We start from the raw sequence: 24477 nt of genomic DNA, 5'->3' as shown, positions 1-24477 counted from the left end.
TCAGAGGGCTCCGTGAAAAACTGCCAGCCCCAAATCCAACAGGCGGCAAAGTTATTCTTCCAAGTGGAAGAGCACTTAACAGATTCTCAGACAAACAAAAATCGAGACAGTTAATTGCTAGCAGACCTGCCCTATAAGAAGTGTTAAAAGGAGTCCTTCAGGCTGAAATGAAAGAATATTAGACAGTGATTCAAATCCACATGAAGAGATAAAGAACCAGTAAAAGTAATGGCATAGGTAAATACTTAAGATAGTATCAATGCATTTTTCTTTGCAACTTCTCTTTTTCTCTCATCTGTTTAAAAAATAGCATCATAAAAATGATAAACCTGTGTTGATTGATGAGCACACAATGTGTAAAGCTGTAGTGAATGATGATGAAGAAGATAAAAGTTTCTGCTCAACAGATGAATGTAAAGGTGTGGTGTATATATACAATGGAATACTACTCAGCCATAAAAAAGAATAAAATTTTGCCATCTGCAACAGCATGGACGGACTTGGAGGGCATTGTGCAATGTGAAATATGTCAGACAAAGACAAATACTGCATGATATCACTTATATGTGGACTCTAAAGAATACAACAAACTAGCAAGTATAATAAAAAGAAGCAGACTCACAAATACAGAGGATAAACTAGTGGCTACCAGTAGGGGGTGGGGAGGGGCAAAATAGGAGTGGGGGTGTGGGAGATGCAAACTCTGATGTGAGACAGGCTCAAGAATATATTGTACAACATGGGGAATACAGCCAATATTTTATAACTGTAAAGAGAGGATAACCTTTCAAAATTGTGAATGACTATATTGCATACCTTTCACTTATATAATAAGTTATATGAGCATCACCAACTCAATGGACAGGAATTTGAGCAAACTGTGGGAGATGCTGGAGGACAGAGGAGCCTGGCACACTGCAGTCCACGAGGTCACAAAGAGTCAGACACGACATACAAGTGAACAACAGCAGCTTACATAATATTGTACATCAACTGTACTTCAGTAAAAAAATAGCTTCTGTATACTGTATTAATCCAAACTAGATTAACATACATTAAGATGTAATCCCCAAGGCAACAACTAAGAAAATAACCCCTAAAATATACAGTAAATGAAAGAACAAGATGATTAAAAGAATATGACAGGCATTATACATTTAATACAAGAGAAGTCAGTAATTGAGGAGAGGAACATAAAAGATATGACACATAGGAAAAAAATAGCAAAATAGTAGGAGTAAGTCCTTTCTTATCAGTAATTACATTAAATATAAATGAATTAAACTCTCCAAGTAAAAGGAAGAAAATCCAACAATGTTCTCTCTAAAGAGTGTTACTTTAGTTTTGAAGACACAAACAGGTTGAAAGTGAAAGGATTTAAAAAGATATTCCATGAGAACAGTAACCAAAAGAGAGCGGTATGGCTATATTTAAATTGGGCAAAACAGACTTTAAGACCAAAAAGTATTATGAGAGAGAAAAAAGAACAATATATATTAATAAAAGGCTCAAATACATCAAGATGTAACAATTATGAACATATATTTGCCTAACAATAGAGCATCAAAGTCCAAAAAATAGATAGACTCAGGGAGAAATGGACACTGCAACAATGGTAATTGGAAACTTCAATGTTCTACTTTCAAGAATGGACAGAATATCAACAAAGAAACAGAGAACTTGAACAGCAGTATAAACCACTAGATTTAATATACAACTATAGATCACTCCACCCACAGCAGCTCCTAAACACATTCATCTCAAGAGTACTGGGAACGCATCCCTGGGGGGACAAAAGCCACAAAGTAGGTAACAGATTTTAAAAAGTATCTTCTCTTACTACATTATTACTAGAGGTTTTAGCCAGGGAAATTAGGCAAGAACAAACAGTAAATGCAGGGCCTGTTGCATCCCATGCTGGGCCCAGGCTCAGGACTGAGTCCGAGAGAGGGCAAGGAACAAAGGACCATGCAGTGTCCTGTTCTGTCCCTGGGCAAGGCAGTGAAGGGTAGCTCCAGCCTGTGCCCATGGCATCTTGCTCCTCTTTCTAAATTTCAATTTTGAATTTCAGTCTCCACTGATATCCAAGGGATTTAGGAAGATCCCAACCTGATAACTTTGGGCACAGACCATGAGGGCCAATAGGTGGAGCTGGGCATTTTAGGCGCCATCAACTGTATACCTGGCTAAAGAAGCATGGGGAGGGGTGAGCTGCTTAATAAGCCATAGGTGTATGCTCTGCTTAACAAGTCTGATCTTGCAGCTGGCTCAGCCTGGAAGAAGGGCCACCTTTGTCTTTTGAGAAAGGCACTATCCAGACTTGATGTTCTTGTAGTGCACTGTGAGCTGTCAGAAGAATCAGCCCCAAGGCTTGGACACAGAACTCTGGAGCTCAGAGAAAGGTGGACAATGGCCAGAGATGGCACCATGGGCGCTAACATGGGGCCTGTTCTCTTCTTTGCGGTGGGCATATGAATCAGGTGTCAAGAGTCCAAAGGTGTCTGAGCAGGCGCCTCTGCTGAGGATGGGCCTGCCTTCTCAGCCCTGTATGCATACAGCCTCAGAAGAGGCCCTGCCATGGCAAGGAGCAACAGTTCCCTTACTATAGTTGTTACCATCATTATTATTCCAGCATTACTCTTTTCTGACCACCCACCTAGGACTGGGCCCCATCACCACTGTTCACACACAACACCAACCAGAGGCGGTTGCCAATCCTGTCTTAAGAGGAAAGTGAGGCTCAGAGGCGGTGTGTTATGTGTACCACATCACCGGCTACCAGGGGTTAAGCTGGTGTCTCAACCCCGCCTGCCAGGGTGCATAATATCAGATGGCCCTCATCTTGAAATTGTCTCATTTTGAAATTATTTCACCAATCTTGGATATTCTGTCTGCTTTTTTATTTTTTTTTTCCTTTGCATTCAGTTTGAATTTTCTACTGACAAATTTTCAAATCCACTAGTTATTTCCTTGGCTGTGTGCACTCTACTGGTGAGCCGATCAAAAGCATTCTTCATTTCTGTTGCAGTGATTTTTATTTACAGAATTTCTTTTTTATTCTTTCTTAGAATTTCCATCTCTCTGCTTATATTAGTCATCTGTTCTTACATGTTGACTACCTTTTCTATTAGCATCCTTAACATACTAATCATAGTTACTTTAAATTATCTAACTGATAATCCCCAAATTGCTGCCATATCTTGGCTGTTATTTTCTGAACTCCCCTATGACTCTAGATTTGGGGTCATGGTTTGGTCCGTGACTTCGATTCTCTGATGGGTGGAAGAAGTCCCTGATTTTAAGTTCATTCAGTTTCTCCCTTGCTGTAAGGGTGGGAGTGATTATGTCTATGCTTTTTACATATCAAAGGTAAAACCAGAAACCTGGGTCTTTACATTTTAATAGCTGCTGCATAATGACTATTTTTTTTGAAACAACTTCTTCTACATCTCCCACCTCCCCATCCTTAGGTAATCCTGATTCACCTCCCAGAGGCCTGGGATCCACATGAAAGACTTCAGAGAACAGCAGCTTTAGACCCTCACATTAGATTAATGGCCCATCATCATCTCCCCTTTATAGTGAGGAACCCAAGTGGAGAGATTATACCATTGGAATAAGATCATGGAGCAAGTAATTGGTGCAACCGAGATTTTACACCTAGGTCTGGCTTTCTGGCTTTCTTTAAAGACTATACTGATGCCAGTGTCAGGGTGGGAGGGTTGCCTTTCCCCATTCACTGGAAAGTTAACAAGGACTGGATCGTGACAGAGGGCTAAGAAGAGGAGGGCGTAAGAAGATGTCTGGGTAGAGGAGAGAAAATGGTTTCTTTTGTTGGATGGCAGAGAAGGGAAACAGAATGCTATTTAAGTATAGTTATTTACAATGTTGTATTCATTTTAATGTACTATTTACCATAGCCAGTCATGGAAGCAACCTGAATGTCCACCAACACATGACATTTGAATGGATGACACATGAGTGGGTAAAAAAGATGTGGCACACACACACACACACACACAGACACACACTGGAATATTACTGAGTCATAAAAAAGAATGAAAACAGTTAGTCAGCTGAACACTAGGCTGAGCTGGTCTTCAGGCTGCACTGACTCTTAGATGGCATTTAGGGCAGGTATCAGAGAAAGTCAGTGCTATGAGCATCTTTGTCTCCATACTAATCCTCACCTTCTACTCAGGCCACAGGATGCTGCTGTGGTAACTGGCTGGCAGTCTCACATGCCAACCACTAAACATGCTGAGAGAAGTCCATGTGTATCACTAACCCAGTCATACTTTGGAAAGCCGGATGGATACGCATTGCAGATGTGGGCAGGGGACTTGATGGCTGTGTGCCTGACGGCAGAGGCACAGCTACACATGAGTAGTGGCGGGGTCAGCTCGGATCCGGGCCGAGCCCTGCCTCTCCTGCACAGGAGCGGTGTGCCCTTGGGAGTCACCGGATTTCCTGAATCTCGGCTTCCTTATCTGGCCAGCAGGGAGAGCTGCTCCACCCCCACAGAGCTGGGGCAGTGGTAAACAAGACCCAGGGGAGTGCAAAAGAGCTCTGAGCCCCCGTGCGGTTTGCCATTTCGCAACCACTCTCAGGGTCGAGTCATTTCTCCCAAATGTGCAGGAACAGAAATCAGCGTAAGAAACTGCTTCCCTAAGGAAGCAGTCTGACTCAGTCTCTATTTGGTTCAGTTGCTGGGGGTGGGTAAGTGTGGGCTTCCACTTGGCTCCAAGAGGCAGGGTGTCTGGCAGAGCTTCTCTCTAGATCCTGGCTGAGGGTTCTGCCCAGCCTCGCCCCAGCCTCCTTGTTCCTGGGGCACAGATGCCTCAGTATTCCTCAGCTCAGAGTCCAGGAAAGCAAGAGGGTTCTCCTCTGATGTCATGGGCGGAATTGTGTTCCCCCACCCGACACTTACATGCTGAAGTCCTGACCCCCAGGACCTCAGAATGTGACTGTACTTGGACATGAGGTCTTTAAAGGGGTGATTAAGTTATAAATGAGTCATTAACAGGGGTCCTATTCCAACTATCAGAAGAAGAGATCAGGACACAAATTTGCACAGAGAAAAGACCATGTGAAAACACAGGGAGGAGATGGCCATCTAACAAGCCAAGGAGAGAGGCCTCAGAAGAAACCTCAGAAGCCTTGATCGTAGACTTTAATCCTCCAGAATTATGAGAAAATCAGTTGCTGTGGTTTTAGCCGCCCAGCCTGCCACCCTTTGTTATGGAGCTTGAGCACACTAATCACAACTGCCCTTCCTCCTCACTGGGAGTGACAGGCATTCCACACACTGCTTAGGGTTCCTGCAAAAGTTGGTCTGTTGCTGATGGCACGGCCTTGATAATGTCCTTCAGATAGGCCCTCCCTCATTCCATGTCTCACCCCCATCCCCTCATTCCTGCTTCCTGGCATCATCTTCCAAATAAACCACCTGCACCCAAGTCCTTGGGCTCTGCTTTTGGGGAAGATAGATGTGGACACAGCATCAGGTTGACTGGAGCTTTAGCTTAATTCTGAGAGTTCCTCCGGCATGAAGGGCCAGAGTGGGTGGGGGGACAGTCAGAGAAGCTGCCCTCTGTGCACACAGTGCCACCACCCTACCATATCAGTCTCCAGGAAGCTGACCACTTCAGAAGCCAACCAGACCTTTGGCTGAATGCTGTCAAGTTGCCTGTGGATAGAGAGGCCCCAATGCAGTGTGCATGGTATTGGGTGCAGGGCAGGTACCGTGGGTCATTGCTTGTGTGAAGCTGGGGGGAAGGTGTCTCTCTTCACTCAGAGGTATTGTCCAGAGCAGCCCACAGGGCACACATGATGGATGGATGCATGCATGCATGATGCGATGGGACAGAGAGAGACAGAGAATGCTAGAAGGGCCAGTTAGGCGTGGCACCAAGCAGCCCTCCCCATACCTGTCCTTTCTCTGCCCCCCTCCCAACAATGGCACCTCCTCCCTTCCAGAGGCCCAGGCCAGAAGGTTAGGCCTTGACTTTTCTCCTTCCTCCCCTCCGCCCTCCAGCTTCCACAGGAGCCAGATACCCAGCTCTGTGCAGTTCACGTTCTTAGGCTGTTCTGTCACCACCATCACTCTGCTGGCCCAGCATCTCATCAGCCCTTCCCAGAACTGTTGAAACATCTCCCTGCCTCAGCCTCTTCTCCCCTGCTCATCAGCTTCCCTTCCCAGAGTCATCCTGCTGGAACCTTAGCATGGCTTCCCACCTTTCATTGGCTTCCCATATGCAAAACCAGGGAATAAGAACCCATGATGGCTTTCTAATGCAACCCGGCAAGACCAAGGGACATGTTCCAGGGCTCCCTTTCTTGTATGTTTCCCACAGGCTGGGCTTCAAGGAGATTCCTGGGGGATCTGAGAGACTGCAAAGGAAGCATCAGCCATTCTGTAGCCCATGGGCATTGTTGCTGAGAAGCTGACTCAGCTCATTGGGAGGAAGGGGCAGCTGGACCTGCCGTCGTCCCAGCTTCCTACGGAACCTCTTAGCTTCTCTGACTCCTGGGCCTCGTATGTGTTTAGTTCTGCGACAAAGGGCTGGAATTGTGCAGAAGTATTTTGCAACACCAAACCCAGCTGCACAGACACCCACAACGCCGTCCCTGCCCGGCACTCTTCTTGTCCATCTGTTTTCTCCGTCGTCTCTGGAGCCCACTGTCCCTTTCACATTGTTACTGACTTGCATCCTCAAGCAGGCCACCTGACCTCCATTCATCTTCTCTCCCTGCTATCTGCTCATTCATTCAGCAGTTATTAAGCATATCCTGTGTGTCAGACATCATTCTAGGCACTGTGAAAACAGCTCTAACACTAACCTCTAACACTAACCTTACTTTCCCTCCCTACTCTAAGTGTGCTTGAATAGTAACCAGACGGGTAGTGGCAATAAAGCCTGTAGAATAGAGCCTGTATCTGGATGGGAGAGGGGAGACAGATCAGAGGTGAAATAAGTAAGCAGAGGCAGGGCTTCCAACTATGTCTGAATGATGAGGTCAGCAAAACCTCTTCTCCAAATGCAACGTGCTACTGCTGCTAAGTCACTTCAGTCGCGTCTGACTCTGTGCGACCCCATAGATGGCAGCCCGCCAGGCTCCCCCGTCCCTGGGGTTCTCCAGGCAAGAACACTGGAGTGGGTTGCCATTTCCTTCTCCATTGCATGAAAGTGAAAAGTGAAAGTGAAGTCGCTCAGGTGTGTCCGACCCTCAGCGACCCCATGGACTGCAGCCCACCAGGCTCCTCCATCCATGGGATTTTCCAGGCAGGAGTACTGGAGTGGGGTGCCATTGCCTTCTCCAAAATGCAACGTAAGTCTGGACAAAACTGACAAAAGAACCATTTCCATATCTGAAACTGACCAAAGGAATGCGGCAATCTGAAAATCACTGATGCTCGGAAGACTGCTCTACTTCAGGTAAGAACAGTGAGAGTCTGTGGAGTTCTTACCAAGGGGTGCTTCTATCCCACTTTCCCCAGCTCAGTCCTCAACAGAGTTTCTGCCAGGGTGGGACACATCATGGGGACCAGCAACTCTGCTGATGAAGCTGAAGCAGCTCATTCAGTTTGGAGCCGTGGGTGATGCCCACACCCAGAGGCACTGTCAGTGGAAGAGACAATCGTGGCAACAAGTGAGCGGGGAGAACTAAGACTGTGCCTGGGTTTGCAGTCACTGCTGCGGCCATTAGGCTGCGTGTGTGCACAGCGGCGACCAGAGAGGGCTTAGGGCACCCATATACTCCTGCCAACCCTAAGACCGTGGGCATGTGCAGAGGTCATGTGAAGAGTCCAGCAGAAAGTGAAAGCCAGGGCAAACGTGGAAAACTTGAAAACAATCTGAACTTTGATAGCATTTCCCTACCTCCTGCGTATCTATTAGCAGAAGATGGAAGCTCCACTGGCTTAGTGTTTGGATACAGTATCTGTCTAATCATTGGCTGACTACTGAATTACACAGAAACAGGGTGACCCTTCTAGGAAGCCAAGTTTAAAAATAAAAGGGAGAATAAAAAACAAATAAAACCAGAGATATTAGTGAGTACATATTGTGGGGGGAGACAGATTTAACAGACTTATCCCAGGCAAGTTACCAAACAATTCAACAACAGCAATGTTTAGGTGAATAAATTATAATTCTGAGTTCCTACATTACCAAATGCTCAGTTTTTAATTAAAAAGTTATGAGATGTACAAAGGAAAAGGGAAGTGTGACCCATACTTAGGAAAGACGCCAACAGAAACTCTCCAAATAGTCCCAGATTTTTGTATTTAGAATACAAATACTTCAAAAAAAATCTATGCAAATACATTTAAAGAACTAAAGGAAACATGTTTAAAGAATTAAAAGGATGCACGATAACAATGAATCAGCATATTGAGAATCTCAATGAGATGGAAAATATAAAAAAAAAAAAAGAAAATTCTTGAGTTGAAAGTCCAATAACCGAAATGAAAAATTCACTAAATGGGCTCAACAGATTTGAGATGGCAGAAGGAAGAATACAAGAACATTAGGAGAGAGCTACAGAGATTACCGTATCTGAAGAATACAGAGAAACACAGAACAGGAAAAAGAACAGACATTTAGAAATCTGTCAAGTACCAGCAAACATGCCAGTGTCTGTGTAATACAAGTTCTAGAGGGAGACAAAAGAGAGAAATAGAAAAATCATTTAAAAAGAATAGTAGCTGAAAACTTGCCAAATGTGATGGAAAAATATCAGTTTTTACATGTAACCAACTTAAAAAACCCCAAGAAGGTTTTAAATACAAAGAGATATATAGCCCAATACTTTAGAATTCACCTGCTGAAAGATAAAGAAAAAACCTTGAAAGCAGCAAGAGAAGAATGACTCACGCCAGGGAGGGGACATCAACATGATTCACAATTGATTTCTCATCAGAAACAATGAGGCTAGAAGTAGAAGGCCGTACTCAAAGGGCTGAAAAATAAAAACCGCTAACCAAGAAGTTTATATCCCAATAGATATCCTACAAAATTAAGACATTCCCAGATAAACAATGACTAACAGAATTCCCTGCTGGCAGACCTGCCTTATAAGAAACACTAAACGAAGTTCTTCAGCCTGAAAGGAAGTAACAGCAGGTGGTAACCAGAATCCAAAGGAAGAGATGAAGCACACAGGAGATCATAAATATGTGGATTAATATGAAAGACTCTATAAATATATTTTTCTCATTTCTTCTCTTAGCATCTTTTAAAGACTTCAGTGTGTATAAGGCAATAATTACAAGAGTGTCTTTGGGGTTTATAATACATAGATGTAATACATAACAAAGATAAAGCAAAGGAGGAGAGAGGAAATGGAACTACCTTGGAGCAAAGTTTTTATATTTTACTAGAATTAAATATTAATCTGAAGTAGATTAAGATAAAGTGCATACTGCAATCCTTAGAGCAAACACTAAGAAAATGGCACAGAAATATAGCAAAAAAAATCGATAAAAATTAAAGTAGTATACTAGAAAATATCTAATACCAAGAAGATTATAAATGAGGAGGAGAGGAACAAAAATAGAGGAGATATATAGAAAACAAATCACAAAATGGAAAATGTAAACTCAAGTATATCAGTAATTACATTAAATGTGAGTGGTCTAAACACCCCCATTCAAAGGGCAAAGGTTGTCTTCATGAAATAGCAAGATCCAATTATATGCTCTCTATAAGAGATACACTGTAGATTCAGGGATACAAACTGGCTGAAAGGAAAAGGATGGAAAAAGATATGCTATGCAACAGGAACCATGAGACAGCCGGAGCCAGCAATATTAATATAAGATAAAACAGACTTTAAGAAATGAAACATTAATACAAAGAGGAGCGTTTTATAATGATAAAAGTTGAATACATCAGGAAGCAATAACAATTAATAACATACACAGACTTAACAAAACAGCCTCAAAATACAGGAAGCAAAAAAATGAGAGCAGACAGTCGAATAATAAGAGTTGGAGAATTCCCTATATCAATAGTCATAATGTCAACAATGTCATTTATTGTCATCTCAGTAAATGACAGAACAATTGGATGGAATATCAGCAATGATGCAGAAGGCTTGGACAACACTATTAACCAATTTGACCAAATTGATATGTATAGGACATTCCTCACAATGACAGTGGAATGTACTTTATTTTCATATACATATAACATCCTTCAGGATATGCCCTACAATAATAAATCAACTGGTGAACAGATAAAAAAATGCACATCCACACAATGGAGCATTTTCAGCTAAAAAGGAACGACTACTGATATATACAAGAACGTGAATGGACCTCAGAACCCCGATGCTAAAGGAAAGAAGCCTAATGCAAAAGACTACAAAGCATTCCATTTTCATAAAACGTACAGAAAAGGCAAGTTTATAGAGACGGAAAGTAGAGCAATGGTTTCCCAGGCTGGGGGGCGGGAGGGGGATTAACTGCAAATAGTCAGGAGGGGATTTTTCTGTGCCATAGAAGTGTCTGAAAACTGGATTATGGTGATAGCTGTATGCTGCTGCTAAGTCACTTCAGTTGTGTCCGACTCTGTGTGACTCCATAGACAGCAGCCCACCGGGCTCTCTTGTCCCTGGGATTCTCCAGGCAAGAACACTGGAGTGGGTTGCCATGTCCTTCTCCAATGCATAAAAGTGAAAAGTGAAAGTGAAGTCGCTCAGTCATGTCCGACTCTAGCGACCCCATGGACTGTAGCCTACCAGGCTCCTCCGTCCATGGGATTCTCCAGGCAAGAGTACTGGAGTGGGGTGCCATCGCCTTCTCCATACCTCTATAAATTTACCAAAAACTATTTAATTGCACACTTAGAATGAATGAATTTTATGCTATGTAACCTACATGCCCATAAACTGTTAAAGTACAGAAATATAGGAGATAATAACAGATGCTATGAAGAAGAGTAAAGCGAAGAAGAACGGTGGGAACGTCAGGGTAGGGTTCAATTTGTGTAGCCATTGGTGTGTGGTTTGCCAAATACTTCCAGCCCTCCCTTCCACATATACAGCTGGACTGTGCTTCCTGGACCCCTTGTGGTTAGCTGGAGCAAGGAGTTATGAGTGGAGGGTGCCATGTGTGGCTTCCAGACTGAGGATTTCATTGCTGCCATGAGACCCTTCTAGAGCTCAGTGTTGCTCTTTGCCATCTGGTCTGGCCACCAGCAGCACTTGAGATAAAGGTTGTTCCATTAGCCTAGGCCTTTGAGTTACTGTGATGGGCAGACAACCTGTGACCCAGTTCCGGTGTCACCTATCCCACTGTGACACAGGCAGGCAGGCAGTGAAAGCCTCAGGAGAAGGTGACATTTGGGCAAAAATCTGAGAAGTGAGTTTGCGAGTCATGTGGATATCTGAGGGGGAAGGGTGCTCCAGAGAGATGTGAGAGCACAGCAAAGAGCTGGTATGTTCGAGGAACGCAAGGAGGCTGGTGTTGCTGGCGCCAGGCAAATGGGCCACGTAGGAGAGGACGTGATGAGTAACGCTGGGCCAGGTGGAGGTGTGACATGGAAATTCCCTGGGGTGTGTTGAGTGAATGACAGGTCTAATCTGATTTGGTTTCAAAGCCTTGTCCCGTTTGTAATATTGAGAAGAGGCGGACAGGCCATGGGTCGACTCAGGAAGACCAGTGAGGGGACCTTTGCAAGAACCCAGGTGAGAGCTGAACTCATGCCCAGCTGCCCTGTCACTCTCCCTGTAAACAATTCCAATCAGTCCGACATTTACAACTTTCGATAGCTGCCTACCTCCCGGGAGAAAGAGCCCAAGTTTCTCAAACTGGCATCAAGCTACCTTTCCCCTTGCACCGCCCACCACCCCCCCTTCCTACCACGTCAGCTCCCCTCTCTCTGAGTGTCCTGTACTCCCGGGACATAGTCTTGCCTTCCCACCTGGGTTCTCGTGGTCTCCTCCAAACCCTGTATCACTGCAGGGAGGGGTAATGGTATGCTCCAGAGGAAGGACAAGTCTGCAAAGCCACAGAGTTGGAAAGGCCTGGGAAGGGGTGTGATGGAGGGTGCCCATGCCAAGCTGCCCCCTGGCCTTGGTCCTGAAGGTCAGACCGTGGGCCAGGGAAGTGGGGACCTGTAGGAATAGCTAGATTCAGGCCTGCCTTCTTCACTGTGGACTCACTGGCCTGGTATGAGCAGAGGCCATCATCTTGCTTCCCACTGTGATTCAGATGCCCAGTGGCTATCCATGGAGGGTCAGCTAAAAGAAGCCACCAGTACTTGAGAGCCAGGCAGCTCAGTGAGCAGAATATTTGGGAAGTTGGAAGCAAAGAGACTGCAGCTGGTCTGACCAAGCAAGACCGTGGCACAGGGATAGGTCACAAGAGGTAGATTTAAGGGTGGTGCCCATGCCTGGGTGAGAGTTTTAGCACAGGGTCCCCCGAGTGAAAGGCCAAGACTTGTGTAGAAGCCGGCCTTTGGCTTCCTGCTACACAGCAGGTCCACAAGTTGACAAAATTATGGGCAGAACGATTAAGTGAAGCACAGCAGCTCAATTTAACCCTGAAGAATCTTCTGTTTGTCCCAATTGTCTGAAAATTTCAGTTAAAAGCAAGCTCAAGTTCCCCAACAATTTCCTCTAGAATGTATCCAGGTGAGAGAGAGAAAAGGAGGGTCAGAGAAAGGCAGGCAGACGGACAGAGAGAAACAGGGAGAGGAAGAAGAGACAAGGCTGACTTAGAATGACCAGGGATGGGGTGCGGACATGTCCCCCGCGCTGGATGACTCTCCTGTCCTTTCCAAAGCCTTCCTGAGACTAGCATAGCTGCTCCTTTCATACGAAGCTGACAAGCCGTGGTCAGATAACACTTTAAAAATTAATTCAACCTAAACGAATTAAGTTCTGATGCGTGCTGTAATATGGATAAACCTCCAAAGCATTACACCAAGTCAAAGAAGCCAGACATGGCAGAACACACACTGCGTGATTCCATGGATGAGAAAGATCCAGAATGGGTAACTCCACAAAGACAGGAAGCAGACTCGGGGCGGCCAGGGCTGGGGAAGGTGGGGAGCAGCCTTTTCATGTGGATGGGATTTTTTTGGGGGGGTTATGAAAATGTTTTGGAACTAGAGAGAGGTGATGGTTGTGGGACATCTTGAAATTGCCACTGGACTAATTACTCACTTTAAAATGGATAATTTTAAATGAAGTTCATCACAAGAAAAAACTAAATTCTTTAAATTTAGGTATCTTGTGCAAGAGCCCCTTTGCCCTTTCCTCAAAGAATCAGCATCCTATGAAGGTGGGGGACATTTGGCACACCATGGAAATCTGATAGCTGGAACCTTTCGAAAAAGTAAGTTTGTGGTAAGTTTCTGTTTGCCTCAGTCTTCAAAAATTTCAGTTAAAAGCAAGCTCAAGTCCCCCAGTAATCTCCTCTAGAATGTACCAGGGTGAGAGAGATGATCCCATAAACCCATCTGAGAGAAAAATACCTTGAGATTTTACAGCACCCCCGACCCAATGCATTAGGCCTGAACAGAGGTCAAGGCTAATGTCAGCTGCTACCCACTCCCTGCTGTAAAAAGGAAGCTCCAGAGGAGTTAGACACGTGACAAGGACCTGCAGCACGCGTCTAGCCCAGGTGAGATCCTGGGGACCTGGCTTTGTGAACACAGGGCTTGATCCCGCACCCCTGTGGAGCCCTGTGCAGACCAGCGCGAAGGCCGCCGTGTGACCTGGGGCCTCTCTGGGCTCTGTCTGGAGGCCTGGCTGCACAGGAAGCTCACCTGGCAACTGCTGATGCCCACAGCCCGCCCCGCACCAATTAAGCCTGACCTCCAGCATTCAAGAATGCCTGGGGAGGGCCTTCCCTGGTGTGCTGCACTTCCGCTGCAGGGGACATGAGTTCAATCCCTGGTTGGGGAACTAAGATTTCCAGGCTGTACAACCGCCACCCCGCCCTCCGCCCCCGCCAATGCCTGGGGATTTTTAAGAACTCCAGCGTGATTCTAACACACAGCCGGGTTGTGTGCCACTGACTGTGCTTCTCTGGCTAGCATCCAGGATTTCGATCGTCACCTGAAGGCACCGAGGCCCAGAGAACAAGCGATGTCGCCGCACAAGCCCTCAGCCAGCCAGGCCCGACTCTCCCCCCAGCCAGCGCTTCTTGCCCACCCAGTGGTTGCCCCACTTTGTCTAAGTTATCTCCGGGACAGCCTACTGAAGACTACTGACCCACTCCAGTGTTCTTGCCTGGAGAATCCCAGGGATGGGGGAGCCTGGTGGGCTGCCATCTCTGGGGTCGCATAGAGTCGGACATGACTGAAGCGACTTAGCAGCAGCAGCAGAACCGTCCTTGCTGTTTCTGAATGAACTGCTGGGCTTGACTGCTTCCAAGCAAGATACAGGGCAGCCTCAGGATGTACCGCCTTCCCTGTGATGACTTTTTGCACCTGTGGTCTGTGGATACACAGATTCTCACAGAATCTGACTGTCATCAGAGCCCTGAGCCACTGGAGCCAGGGCCCCTGACAGTCGTGGTCATGTTGAAGGCTCTGTTTTTCAGGCAGACATAACCAGCTCCTGAGTTCAGGGGTCAGGGCTAGGCCATCAGTCAGTGCCCGGGTCCTGATCACAGACACCCCTAGATGCTTTCTCTCAGCTTATAAGACCGAGATAGCTCCTTTGGGTGGCCTCAAGTGACCCCATCCCCCAGGCAAGAAGCTAAGAACAAAGGTAATCATACTCCACATACAATAAAATCAACTTCTTACCGAAATATCTGGCTGCCAATGTCCTCCTTTTGCTGGGAGCCGTCGGCAGCATAATGAAGCTGGCGCTCTATGTGCAAGCTTTCCTGTATGTCCTCTTTATAAAGAACCAACCACATCCTCAAGCAGACAGGCTAATTCCTGTTTTCCAGTAATAGGAGATCAGCATCTATAGAAAAGAAATATATTTAGAATGCCCTTTATCTCGTGCTTTCTTGGATTTCAAACAAGAAGCTTCTCTATGAGGAATGAGTCCTTTAAATGCAAGCGTCCTAGGGACTGTGGAATGGCGTTGGGCAAGTCACAGACCACCGGGTATCAGTTCCTCAAATCTGCAGAATGGGAACAAGGATGAACCACACCTCAGAGTGAACGGAGGGTCAATAAGATGGTGGGTATAAAATGGCAAAGCCCTTCACACCTGTCAGATATGTCTAATCTTTTCAATCGGATGGCCTCGATTTAAAAGGAGATGTGTTTTCCAGAGAGCTTCAAAACCAGCTGCAAACAGTGACCTGCAAACGTGAACTGTGATTTGCAAACCCTCACCTGGTGTGCACAGCAGTCCTGTGAGTGGGGAGACGAAGGACACGGGCCCCACACCCGGATGGGGAAACACAGCCCCAGCAGCGCCCATGGCAGACCCTCACCCTGGCACACTGCGGCTAACAGCATGGCATCTCATTCCATTTCTGGGACTTTAGCATCATCATCGCATATTTTATAGCTGTGGAAAATGAAAAAGAAAAATCCTGATTAGAAAACAGCCAAGTGACGTTTCTGTAGCCCTCAGCATCACTGACACGTGGTGCTGGCGACTGCCGGAAAGGCAGGGGCATGTCATCCTATTTAAATATTCAGGGGGTTTACACAGACTGGGCAGGGACAGCCAAGAGAACATTCTCCCGACCACCTTTCTTGTCTTCTTTGCTCCCCTGCCTCTGCTGTGTTGAATTTGCCTCATGTTTGTGATTATAGAACCAATCACTGTTTCTTTTTAAAGACTTTTTAAACATGAGCCATTTAAAAGTTTATTTTATTGAACTTGTTACAATACTGGTTTTGTTTTTTGGCCTGAGGCATGTAGAGTCTTAGCTCCCTGTTCAGGGATGGAACCCACAACCCCCGCATTGGAAGGCAGTCTTCACCACTGGACTTCTAGGGCAGTCCCCCAGTTAGTGTTACACAGATAGAGCAAGCGCCCGCGGTCATTGTGGGCGTGTCCCTTCCACTCCCGACTGCAGCGGCGGCACGGCACTCAGCGGGCTGCACCCCGCTCCATGCCTTGGTGACCAGGCACAGCTCCTGCTTCTGGTGTTCTCAGGGGAACACAGGGACAGCTCGGTAGAGGGGCCAGGCTTGTTCTGCGGACTGACCCGGGGAAGCTGGGCACAGAAGCTGGTGGGTGAGAGTGAAACTGCTGGAAGAGAACAACAAAGCCCCAACCAGAGACGGCAGCATGTCCTTGGGACCAAGCGAACAGTAGCTTGGCTTGCAAAGGGCAGTCGGGGCAAAGAGCAGAGTGAGAAGAGAGATGGAGCCCAAAGCAGAGAGGCAGCAGCAGAGCAAAGCCAAGGACCCAGAGGAGCGTCAAGCCTGAGAACCTTGAAACCGGAACAGACCTCAGAGAACTTTGGGGACAGAGTGACATCTCTTCACACCCTCTAAGCACACAAGGCTGGGAAGGTGATGGAGGGGGTGGGGAGTGAGAGGAAGACGCCATTGCATGACCTGGGGTAGTAGTGGCTTTAGAATTAAAAACTCTGGGTTTGTGTCCAGGCCCAGTTTTTTTTTTTTTAAGTAGTGTAAATATGGACATGTGGCTGAAATAGGGCTACCAGACTTAGCAAATAAAAATATGGAATTCCCTGTTATATAGTATAAACGTGCTACAAATATTTCAAGGGATATAACATCTACTATAAAGGTACTGTTGCTATTCATTGTTAGTAACTGATCTAAATTCTGATTTAACTCTGTGACCTATATTTTATCTGGCAACCATATGCCTTCTTTTTTTTTTTTTTTTTAACCATATGCCTTCTGAGTATCCATTTTTAGCTTTGGTCAAAAGAGGATGATTAGGTAAGATTCTTTCAGTTGCTGGAAACAAAAAAGACAATTAAAATTGGCTTAAAAGATAAGAGGAGTATTTTGGCTTCTTTATTGAGGAAGTTCTCATGATATGGACTTCAGGTATGGCTAGATCCAGCAGTTTGACAACGTCAACCAAGTCAGACTCTCCCTCTGCCCCAGTTCTCCAGTTTGCTTCCTGAGGTGTCTGCTTCATCTTCATTAAGGCTGCCTTATTAAAAAATGCTAGAGTGGAGATCAAAGTGGGGGAGCAGAAGGACCTGAAGCACACCTCCTCCCACAAAAACATCAAAAATACATCTACACGTAGAACAGTTTTCACAGAATACTCACTGAACTCCGGCAGAAGACCTCACAAAACCAAACCGCAAAAAGATCACCATATAACTAGGTAGAACAGAAGAAGAAAAGGAATTGGGATGGGACCTGTGTCCCTGGAAGGGAGCTGTGGAAGAGGAAAGGTTCCCTCATCCTGGGAATGCCCTTCGCCGCCTGGGAGATCAGCCAGGATAGACAGGGGACTTCAGAGGCTCCGAGGTGAGTGCAGCAGCCAGCCTGTGGCAGGTAGGGCAGAGACAGACTGGCACATATGGTTCCAGCCAACTCACTGCACTCCCCAGCCCGAGACGCACGCCTGCCAGTGTGTGCAGTGGCTGGATACAGAAACTCAGGCTTCAGCGGACAGGCCAGGGGAGAGGACGTGGTGTGGCTGCACAGACAGATGGAAGGGCCTGGAGTGTGGTGCAGACTGCAGCTGGGGGTGTATGCGGTCCGGATCCCGGGTCCACGACAGGAGCCCCTCTGTCAACACATGTGAAGGGAGGGGCACTTGGCCCTGCCATACCAGCCTTGTTTTGGCATGCTCAGAGTGGGCACAGCTCCACCATCAGAGGCTCTGGGAGCACATAAGTGCAGGGAAATTGCCCACACGTGGAGGCAGGGCTGAAATCTGAGCCAGTTCCCCATGGGTGCACAGCTTGTAAGTGGGGATGAAATCTGAGTTGATTTCTTGAGGCTGCCTGCGAGATTTAGGCGGAAATATGCGCGTGCAGCACCTGTGGGACATCCAAGGGGATTACTGGCACACCCCTGGCTGGGCCGGGTCTCCTATCAGCAATGGTGGGGTTTCAAGGGTACACTTACTCAGAGAAGGGGCCAAGGACTGGCTGATTCCCAGCATTACCATGGAGCGTCTGGGTGCACGACTGTGGCGGGTGCTGGTGGATCTGCACCAATGGCCTTCCTAGCACAGCATCTAAGGGACATCTGGGCTGATGATCTGTATTCTCACGGCTGAAGTGGGGCTGAGGGCAGCGCCAACAACCGTGCACTCTGTAAGCACACACGAGTGGCGGATGACGTCACAGAGCATATGTCCCAGTGGGCAGCTCCTGCGGAGGGATACTCAGTGGCTCCACCCCCAGCAGGACTCCAGTCCCGGTTATCTCACATTGCAGCTTAGAACTGGATCTGGGGGCTTCTAATTCAACACCTGGGGAGCAGACTCTGCCCTAATGGGCAAAAAGGAGGCCCCAGTCAACATCCAGTGCAAACTCTGTTCACCAAAACACCAATCACATCCCCCGCCAAGGGGACAATGACCAGCACACCCTAAGGAAAAGACATGGCAAGCATCCGTACCAATAGCAGCCCTTGCACCAAAAGTATTAGACTCACGCAGGCGACACTCCCATATAAAAATAGCCCTTCAAGACCACAGCAGAAAACTGTTTTTCCTAAGTTCAGAGTCAGAGATATATAAGAAAAATAAAGAAGGAGAGGAAGTACCCCCAATGAAAGAACAAGAAAATCCCCTGAAAGAAACAATGAAATAGACCTTTCCAGTCTACCAGACCCTGAGTTCAAAAGAGGGTAATAAAAATACTGAAAGGATTAAGAAAAGCTATTGATAGAAATGTTGATCACTGCAACAAGAAACCAGAATCATAAAGAGGAGCCAATCAGAATTAGAAAACACAACAGCTAAGATGAAAACCAAGCTAAAGACAACCAAGAGAAAACTAAATAACGCAGAAGAGTGAGTAGGTGATCTGGAAGACAGAGGAATGGAAGTCACCTGCTCAGAACAGCAGATAGGGAGGCAAATAAAAACATGACACATGAGGCTTATGGGACCACAGAAAGTGTGCCAGTCTATGCGCAATAAGGGATTTCAGAAGGAGGAAAAAGAGAAAGGGGACTGAAAACAGCAAAAGTTGAGACACAGGGAGGATTCTAAAGGCAGCAAAAGAAAAAGAGTAACAGGGAGGCTATCAGCTGCTTTCTCTACTGCAGGACAGAGGGGTGTGGCACGGTGTACTCAAAGTCTTGAAAGGGAAAAACCTGCAACCTGTATTGTCAGGATACTCTAACCAGCAAGATTATCATTTAGAACAGAAGAAGAAATAAAGAATTTCTCAGGTAAGCAAAAACTAAAAGAATACAGCAATTCTAAGCCTATTATATTAATAAAAGAAATATTGAAAGTTCTTTTCTAAATAGAAAATAAACAAAAATCTTTAGGAAAGAGAAAAATCAAATCAGGAAAAGCAAATATAAAAAACGATTGTATAGAGATCACTTAAAAATCAAGTACAGTACATAGATTAAAAAAATTAAAAAATTTTATGAAAGTGATTATAACTACCATGAACAGCAAAAGGATAACATGAAGATGTAAAATAAGACATTAAAATCATAAAATGTGGGAAAGGAGAGTAAGAAAATTAAATTTTTTTTTAAAGAATGTGTTTGAGCTTATATGACTACCAGCATAAGCCAAATAGATATAGTAATGTGTTAACATACTTGGAAACGAGAATAACCATAAATAAAAAAACATATAATAGATTCACAAAACTAAAAAGAACAGAACTCAAGCATAATGCAAAAGAAAACCATTAAACCACAAAAGGAAAAACAGAAAGGAAAGGAACAAAGAAGAAATATAAAACCAACTGGAAAGCAAGGTTTAAAATGGCAATAAACACATACCTGGCAATAATCACCTTAAGTGTCAATGAACTAAATGCTCTGAACAAAAGACAGAGTAGCAGTTGTGGTTTAGTCGATAAGTTGTTTTCTGACTCTCTTGTGACCCCAGGGACTGTAGCCTGCCAGGCTCCTCTATCTATGTGATCTCCCAGGCAAGAATACCGGAGTGGGTTGCACTTCATTTTCCAGGGGATCTTCCTGACCCAGGGATCGAAACCATGTCTCCTGCATTGGCAGGCAGAGTCTTTACCACTGAGCTACCTTACATTTCTTTACACTAACAATAAAATAGAGGAAGAAAAAGTAAGAAAAAAAATCGCTTTTAAAATTGCATAAACAATGCTTAGGAATAAACCTGACCAAGAAGGTGAAAGACTTACATGTTGAAAGCTATAAAACACCGATAAAGGAAATTGCAGATGAGTCAAAGAAATGGAAAAATAGCCCATGCTCTTGGATTGGAAGAATTAATATAGCTTAAATGGCCAGATTACCCAAAGCACGTTACAGATTTAAAGAGATCCCTATCAAATTACCCATGAAATTTTTCACAGAACTACAACAAATAATCCTAAAATTTATACTGAGTCACAAAAGACCCTGAATTACCAAAGCAATTCTGAGGAAAAAGAACTGAGCTGGAGGCATAACCCTCCCAGACTTCAGAGAATATTACAAAGCTACAGTAATCAAAACAGCACAGTATTGGCACAAAAACATGGATTAATGGAACAGGACACAGAGCCCAGGTAAACCCACACACCTACAGACAACTAACCTTTTACAGAAGAGGCAAGAATACACAGCGGGGAAAAGACAGTCTCTTCAGTAAGAGGTGCTGGCATAACGGGGCAGCTACATGTAAATGAATGAAATTAATCTAACACCATACACAAAAATAAACTCAAAATAGATTAAAAACCTGCGTGTAATACCAGACACTATAAAACTCATAGAGGAAAACACAGAACACTCTTTGAAAGGAATTGCAGCAATATTTTTTGATCTGTCTCCTACAGTAATGGAAATAAAAGGAAAAATAAACAAGTTGGACCTAATTTAACTTAAAAGCTTTTGTATAGCAAAGGAAGCCATAAATAAAAGGACAACCTACAGAATAGGAGAAAATACTTGCAAATGATGAGACCAACAAAGGATCAATTTCCAAAATATACAAACAGCTCATATATCTCAGTATTAAAGAAAACAAAACCCCAGATCTCAAAGATGCGCAGAAGATCTAAATAGACATTTCTCCAAAGAAGACATACAGATGCCAACAGGCACATGAAAAGGTGCTCAACATCACTAACTATTAGAGAAATGCAGATCAGAACTACAATGAGACATCACCCCACACCGGTCAGAAAGGCACCACCAAAAAGTCTACAAATAATACGTGCTGGAGAGAGTGTGAAGAAAAGGGGACCCCCTACGCTGTTTGTGGGAATGTGAATTGGCACAGCCGCCACGGAGAACAGTGCAGAGATTCCTTAAAAAGCTAAAAACAGGGCTAGCGTGTGGTCCAGCAATCTCATTCCCCAACAAATACCTGGAGAAAACTCTAACGGAAAAAGATACATGCTCTCTGACGTTCATAGCAGCGCTAATTACAATAGCCAAGACATGGAAGTAACCCAAACACCCAACTACAGATGAACGGATAAAGAAAACACACAGGGCCTCAGGCCTCTGTCTCCTCTGTGTCAAGTGCCCTGGGCAGGCCCCTGCCTCTCCCTGCCCACCTGCATCAGAGTACAGGGGGCATGACTGCACCATATATGACATACATGTATCTCTATGCACATATATATACATGACGGAATATTACTTAGCCATAAAAACGAATGCCATAACATCATTCGCAACAACATGGATGGGCCCAGGGATCATCATATTAGATGAAGTAAGGAAGAAGAGAAATGTAATTCCGTAAGATATCACTTACATGTGGGATCTAAAACGATGCAAATGAATTTATATACAAAATAAAAACAGACGTAGAAAACGAACTTACGGTTATTACCAAAAGGGAAAAGGTGGGTGGAGGATAAATTAGAAATTTGGGAATAAGAGATACACTCTGCTATATATAAAGTAGACGAACAACAGGGTCCTACTGTATAGCACTGGGAACTATATTTGATATATTGTATTAATCTATAATGGAAAAGAATCTGAAAAAGAATATATATGCATACATATATGTATATTCACATACATAAAACGAGATCACTTTGCTGTACACCAGAAACCAACACAACACTGTAAATCACGTATGCTTCAATTAAAAAAGATGTCAAGGTAATTCAGCGGAAAAGGAGAGTCTTTTCATAAATGACATTGGAAAGAAATAGACACAAGGAAAAGAATGAATATCATACACACAAACTAACACAAAATGAAGCACAGCCCTAACATCTACTTCTGCTTTATTGACTACGCCAAAGCCTTCGACTGTGTGGATCACAACAAACTGGAAACTTCTTAAACAGATGGGAATACCAGACCACCTGACCTGCCTCCTGAGAAATCTGTATGCAGCTCAAGAAGCAACAGTTAGAACTGAAGATGGAACAACGGACTGGTTCCAATTTGGGAAAGGACTGTGTAAAGGCTGTATATTGTCACCCTGTTTATTTAACTTATATGCAGAGTACCTTGTGCAAAATGCCAGGCTGGATGAAGCACCAGCTGGGATCAAGATTGCTGGGAGAAATATCAATAATCTCAGATATGCAGATGATACCACTCTTATGGCACAAAGCAAAGAGGAACTGAAGAGTCTCTTGATGAAAGTGAAAGAGGAAAGTGAGAAAGCTGGCTTGAAACTCAATATTCAGAAACGAAGATCATGGCATCTGGTCCCATCACTTCATGGCAAATAGATGGGGAAACAATGGAAACAGTGACAGATTATTTTTTGGGCTCCAAAGTCACTGCAGATGGTGACTGCAGCCATGAAATTAAAAGATGCTTGCTCATCGAAAGAAAAGCTATGACAAATCTAGACAGCGTATTAAAAAGCAGAGACATCACTTTGCTGACAAAGGTCCGTCTAGTCAAAGCTATGGCTTTTCCAGTAGTCATGTATGAATGTGAGAGTTGGACCATAAAGGAGGCTGAGCACCAAAGAATTGATGCTTTTGAACTGTGGTGCTGGAGAAGACTCTTGAGAGTCCCTTGGACTGCAAGGAGATCCAACCAGTCCATTCTGAAGGAGATCTGCCCTGGGATTTCTTTGGAGGGAATGATGCTGAAGCAGAAACTCCAGTACTTTGGCCACCTCATGCGAAGAGTTGACTCATTGGAAAAGACTCTGATGCTGGGAGGGATTGGGGGCAGGAGGAGAAGGGGACGACAGAGGATGAGATGCCTGGATGGCATCACTGACTCGATGGACGTGAGTCTGAGTGAACTCCGGGAGTTGGTGATGGACAGGGAGGCCTGGCGTGCTGCGATTCATGGGGTCACGAAGAGTCGGACACGACTGAGCAACTGAACTGAACTGATGGCTAAAGTTGAAGCTCCAATACTGTGGCTACCTGATGAGAAGGACTGACTCATTGGAAAAGTCCCTGATACTGGGAAAGACTGAAGGCAGAAGGAGAAGGGGATGACAGAGGATGAGATGGTTTGATGGCATCACTGACTCGATGGACATGACTTTGAGCAAGCTCCGGGAGATGGTGATGGACAGGGAGGCCTGGTGTGCCGTAGTCCATCGGATCGCAAAGAGTCAGACATGACTGAGTAGCTAACACTTTCACTTTACTTTTTCTTCAAAATATAATTTCAGGAGCTCCAGTGGCACAATCGGTTAGGGTGCGGTACTTATACAAAATATAATTTCAGCACATAACCAATAAGAGATTATTGATGAGAAAAAAAATTGCTGGACACCAACTTCAGGAGTTAATTCTTCCTCCTTCACGTGTAGCAGGAAGAAGAAATATATCCCCTAGTGAGTCTCTTAGAAGTGCTGGGAAGCTCTCCCTCTCTATTTCTTCAAACATCTCTTCCCTTACGACCTTGACTGGGCAAACAATCCATCCCTGAAACAATCCTGATGGTTGTGGAAAGTGGTGCATTGATTGCCTAAAGCAACCTGCTCTCATCTGCTGGGCGACGCTGGCTTGCACAATGCATCTGGGCTGGTCCAGAGTAGAGGAAGATGCTAAAAGAGATGCCAGGGCACTGTGATCAAGAAGAGGGGAGAAGGGCTCTAAAAATACAATGTCCCCTGCAGGGTGCTCTAAGGGTAAGGTAAATGAGGCTGACCCCTGTGTGAGTGTGAGTGTGAGTGTGTGTGTGTGTGTGTGTGTGTGTAATAACGTTAGTTCTTCCTCTTGGGCGTGTTGATGGCCCTTCTTACCTTTCCCAACCCCTGCCCTTTCTCCTGGCCAAGTCTATGCCCTAATGTCAGCTCTGCCGTCTCAGAACAGAGGCCTCCCTGGGAGACGGCAGCGGGGCCTCTGTCCTACCTGTGCCAGGCGCCCTGCCCCTCACTGCCCACTTGCACCAGGGGGGAATGCATACGTGTATGAGTGTGGGGGGCATGATTTGCATCACGAGGGTTCTGGTTGGAGGCGTGACCTTCACTGACCCCAGCCTGCAGGGAAAT

General features: G+C 45.2%; 1 protein-coding gene across 12 annotated transcripts in view; it reads right to left on the bottom strand.

Moving 5' to 3' along the window:
• ARHGAP22 (Rho GTPase activating protein 22) overlaps positions 1-24477 on the bottom strand; it is a 179292-nt gene that overhangs the window by 153363 nt on the left and 1452 nt on the right. For 11 of the 12 annotated variants that reach the window (XM_086381244.1, XM_086381243.1, XM_086381233.1 and 8 more), the window contains exons 2-3: positions 15315-15492; positions 14769-14934 (exon numbers count right to left, since the gene is read on the bottom strand). Coding sequence is in view for 5 of the 12 variants with exons in the window: in XM_086381227.1 (XP_086237353.1) it covers positions 14769-14820 (52 nt within the window). In the remaining 7 variants the exon portion in view is untranslated. The remainder of the gene's footprint in view (positions 1-14768; positions 14935-15314; positions 15493-24477) is intronic. The other variant, XM_086381235.1, reaches the window with a different exon arrangement.

The sequence above is a fragment of the Bos grunniens genome, chromosome 28, assembly GCF_055505025.1.
Source record: "Bos grunniens cultivar Pamir isolate PY7600 chromosome 28, Bosgru_T2T1.0, whole genome shotgun sequence".
In the NCBI taxonomy this organism is placed as follows: Eukaryota; Metazoa; Chordata; class Mammalia; order Artiodactyla; family Bovidae; genus Bos; species Bos grunniens.
This window is presented reverse-complemented; position numbering and strand designations above follow the sequence as displayed.